At 39.9% G+C, this 4,613-nt stretch overlaps 1 protein-coding gene across 1 annotated transcript in view; it reads left to right on the top strand.

Moving 5' to 3' along the window:
- LOC106882581 (ribosome biogenesis protein NSA2 homolog) overlaps positions 1 to 763 on the top strand; it is an 18,100-nt gene extending 17,337 nt beyond the window's left edge. Inside the window, exon 10 of the mRNA XM_014933307.2 lies at positions 658 to 763. Coding sequence (XP_014788793.1) covers positions 658 to 725 — 68 coding nt within the window. The 3' untranslated portion in view covers positions 726 to 763. The remainder of the gene's footprint in view (positions 1 to 657) is intronic.
- Positions 764 to 4,613: the final 3,850 nt, after the last annotated feature.

Here is a 4,613-nt window from a genome sequence, read left to right as displayed (position 1 = left end):
CCAAAAAAAACAATTGCTGGCGTTGTGCCAAAATTTGTGGCCAATGCCAGTGTTGCGTAACTGGCACGTAAGCCATACCATTCGAACATTGGGCCTCACCGAGGCAGTGACAAGTGACTGAGACATTTTGGCAATATAACACATTTGAGAAAACCTGTCAAGCCAATTGAGATCATAGTTGTGGCTGACACCAGCATTACATAACTAGCCTGTAAAAAGCAGAACTTTTTCATGGGGCCCTCAAGATATTTCTGTGGATCCCTAATTTACAGAATGTTTGAGAAAGTTGTTTCTAGCAATAAATACTTCAAAAGCAAAATTGTTTTCATTGGCCTTTAAGATACTACTGTGAATCCCTAATTTACTATTTTACTTGTGTGGACCCATCCCCCCAAATCTTATGTGCTCTCCCCCTTCCCCCAAAGGTCATAGGGACCCTGTTTGCAAACCACTGTCCTAGAGGGATCAAAAGCAAAGTTTGGCCTCAGCCAGATTTGAACTCTGAATATATTGGAACAAATACTGCAAATGATTTTTTTTCTCTCTTCCTCAAAACACTTCTGCCAATCCGTCACCCTGAGTAATTATTATAATAATGTTTACACTGTGATAAAATATTCCATGTTAATTTATCCTTTTTCTCCTTTTTCCTTGCAGGTAAATATGCACAAGTAACAAACAATCCAGAAAACGATGGTTGTATTAATGCTATATTGTTAGTGTAACAGAGAGAGGTGGGAATAAAATGGTTTTTAAACATAAAGTGTTTGCCTTTTTTTCATTGTTGTAAGCATTTTTCATCATTTGTTTCAGTTATTAGACAGTGGCCATGCTGGGGGACCATCTTGAAAGGTTTTAGTCAAACAAATTGACCCCAGTAGTTTATTTTTAAGTCTGGTACTACATATTCTGTCTAAATTATGGGGACATGAACAAACCAACACCAGTTGTCAGGCAGTGGTAGGAAAAACCATGTATTTTTGTGTGTGTGTATATATATATATATATATATATATATATGGACTAGGCCTTAAAAGGATGAAGAGCAAAGTCTCCTTTGGTGGCATTTGAACTTAGAATGTTAAGACAGATGAAATACTGCTAAGCATTTTGTCCTACATGCTTACGATTCTACCAGCTCACTGCCTTCACAAATTAGTAAATATTGAATTACAAAACATTACTTTTATGAATTGTGTTTTGCAACTTTCCTGATGTGAAATTGTGTGTTGAAACAGATCTTGTTATACATATTTCAGAAAGGTAATTTTTTTTCTTGCCAAATAAACACGCACGATATATTCGTTCTCCACTCATTATTGTTCTTATGTCCATTGTCTAGTGGAGGCCCAGTGCTTAGGGCAGCGGACTGGCGGTCATACAATCGTGGTTTCGATTCCCAGACCGGGCATTGTGAGTGTTTATTGAGCGAAAACACCTAAAGCTCCACGAGGCTCCAGCAGGGGATGGTGGTGAACCCTGCTGTACTCTTTCACCACAACTTTCTCTCACTCTTACTTCTTGTTTCTGTTGTGCCTGTAATTCGAAGGGTCAGCCTTGTCACACTGTCACGCTGAATATCCCCAAGAACTACGTTAAGGGTACACGTGTCTGTGGAGTGCTCAACCACTTGCACGCTAATTTCACGAGCAGGCTGTTCTGTTGATCGGATCAACTGGAACTCTCGACGTCGTAAGCGACGGAGTGCCAACAATAACAACAACCATTGTCTAGAAATCTTTCGTCACACACTTGTGACCTCTTCAGCGGCTCTTCCATCCCATGTATCTCCTATTTAGCCCATTCTGCTCAATTACAAGTGAAGAACGAATATATAGTGCGTGTGTTTATTTGGCAAGAAAGAGAATTAAAAACGACCATCTCAAAACATAATGTAGAATTATAAAACAATTTATGTGAATAAATAATCAATAAACTATAACTGCAAGCACAATGCTTGAGTTGTCTTTCATTAAGAAAGATGGGTTTGATGGGCATGAGGAAGGTCCTGAATATTAGGTTGTAGATTTGTAAGTTTTAACTATTAGTCATCACGTTCTGTGTTCAAAGTGCTTCTCTATTTAATAAGTAATGAACACGACTAAACTCAGCAGTTTTTGTTCTGTTATAAAGAGATTTATGAATGCAAACTCGTGGACCCTTAAGCTTTTATGTATCCCTCTCAAAATTTTATTCACTCCCCATCAGGGGTCTATAAGGACCACTTTCAGAACCCCTGTTCTATGCAGGTATTGAGTCTGCTAGAAATAATAAATCTCCCTCAAATCGCACACTACTCACCTTAAAAAGTGCAAAAAAAAAAAAACACATTACATAAATATATTTCCACAGATGCATAATATCTGAAAACCAGAGATGATTATAACTTAGATGACTTTGACCATATGTTGATTCAAACTAGACCTGTATATTGATGACCCAGTTTTCAAGTGAATCCGCCAAAGAATTAAAGAAATTCCTAATCTGAAAGTTTAAACCTAGAATCGAGACAGGGGTTTTAAATGCCAACCAAAGACGAAAGTTTTAGTTAATAGGTAAGTCGTCTACTATCGGAGGAACGGTCAAGCTCAGTGTAGCGTTTATTGTAGCCTGTATAAGCCATGGGGGCAATGACCATCTATGTATCATATTTAACGTAAGAGAAACCGTCGTTGTGACCAGTGTTGGTGACACATGAAAAACACCTAGTATACTCTGTGGAGCGGTTGGTGTTAGGAAGAGCATCCAGCCATAGAAACAAAGCCAAAACAGACGAGCCTGATGCAGCTTACCAGTTCCAGCCAAGCCGTCCTACTCAAAACGGAAGCTAGAACAAGACAATGATGATGTTTGACAGGCAAGGTGCTAGTTTTTGTCCGAGATAAAATTTCTCATGTATTGAAAACAACATAATATATTAGGAGACGAAAACTAGTGAGAAACAAGATGCATTTTGGGCGTTGTCAATGATGTGTTCTCGCAGCGACATACTTTGTCGAAATTTGTCACCTCTGATGTATAGGCTAGTGAATAATAGTTTCAAATTTTGCTATAAGGGCAGAAATTTTGGGGGAGGGGATGAGGATGTAAATCGATTACATCAACTCCAGTTACTTATTTTACCCACCGAAAAGATGAAAGGCAAAGTCGACCTCTACGGAATTTGAACTCAGAACATAAAGGCAGACGAATACCACTAAGCATTTTGCCCGGCGTGCTCACGATTCTTCCAGCTCGCTGCCTTAGGATAGTGAATAATACATTCATTGGTATTGCGAATAGCCGCTGGGCTCACAGTTAGGCTGATAAGGATATCGTGGTGCAGCAGGAGTAAGGTGGAAAAAAAGTTCAGGAAGTTATAACACCTGATTGCTACAAAAAGGATTTATTTTCCGAGGGAAAGACTAGATTTTTAAGATTGCTTTTGTATGAAGTACGATGTCACACAGGGCCCGAAACGTGGAAACGTAATGTAGGTGTGTGACGGTTGAAAAGAAAAGAGGCAGGTGTGAACGATGGAGCAGAAATAACTCGAGAGAAAATCCGGTTTTAAGAGGCTTCAGACAAAGTGCGAAAGAGAGGAGACTGCACTGGAACGGATATCATCATCACCAGCACCAGCACCATCATTATCATCATCATTATTATTATTACTATATCATCTGCTTTTTCATGCTGGCATAGGTCAGAAGCAATTCGGTGAGGCAAATTTTCTGCGACTGGATGCTCTTTGCGTCGCCAACCTCCGTCTGTTTCCAAGCAAAGTAATATTTCCCCCTTGGCTGAACATGTTTTTACGGATGATTGGAAACGAACGATACCAATCATATAACAACGACGCTCTTAACGGGTTTCTTCCAGTTTTCGTCCATTCACGAGGTTTTGCATTATGGTAGAAGACACTTGCCTAAAGTGTCACGCTGGGGAATTGAACACGAAACTACGTTGGTAGGAAACGAATTTCCTTACTACACAGTCGTGTTTGCGTCACATATGTGATGAAGAAGTGCCAAATAATCCAAATGCAAAAAAGGAAAACAGAAAAAGTGGCGAAGGTGACATCAGGGGACTGGATCTTAGAAAGAACGGCAACAAGTGGTGTGATGATGTGCTGGAATAAACCGCCCAACCCATGCAAGTACTGGAAAAATAAATGTAAAATGATGTCGTGATGATCATGCAAGACGAAGGCGGCGAGTTTGGAGAATCGTTAGCAAGTCGGACAAAATACTTAGCGACATTTCTTCCGGCTGTTCATGCACTAAGTTCAAATTTCGTCGAAGTCGTCTTCACCCTTCGTCCTTTCGGAATCGATACAATTATTACTAGTTGAGCACAAAGGTTGACGTAATCAACTCCTTCTAGACTCTTTCTCCCAAAATTTCAGGCTTTGTGCCAATTGTAGATATAAATTATTACTACAAAAGCGACGAAATGGCAGAATCGTTAGCGAGTCGGCCAAATTGCTATGCTGCATTTCTTCTGTTGTGTAAGTTCTGAGTTCAGATATCTGCCGAAGTCAACTTTGCCTTTTATCCTTCCAGCGTGGATAAAACAAAGTACCAGTTGAGTACTAGGTTACTGGGATCGATGTAATTGGCGACCCCCCCCCC

This window comes from Octopus bimaculoides, chromosome 2, assembly GCF_001194135.2.
Source record: "Octopus bimaculoides isolate UCB-OBI-ISO-001 chromosome 2, ASM119413v2, whole genome shotgun sequence".
Lineage (NCBI taxonomy): Eukaryota > Metazoa > Mollusca > Cephalopoda > Octopoda > Octopodidae > Octopus > Octopus bimaculoides.
This window is presented reverse-complemented; position numbering and strand designations above follow the sequence as displayed.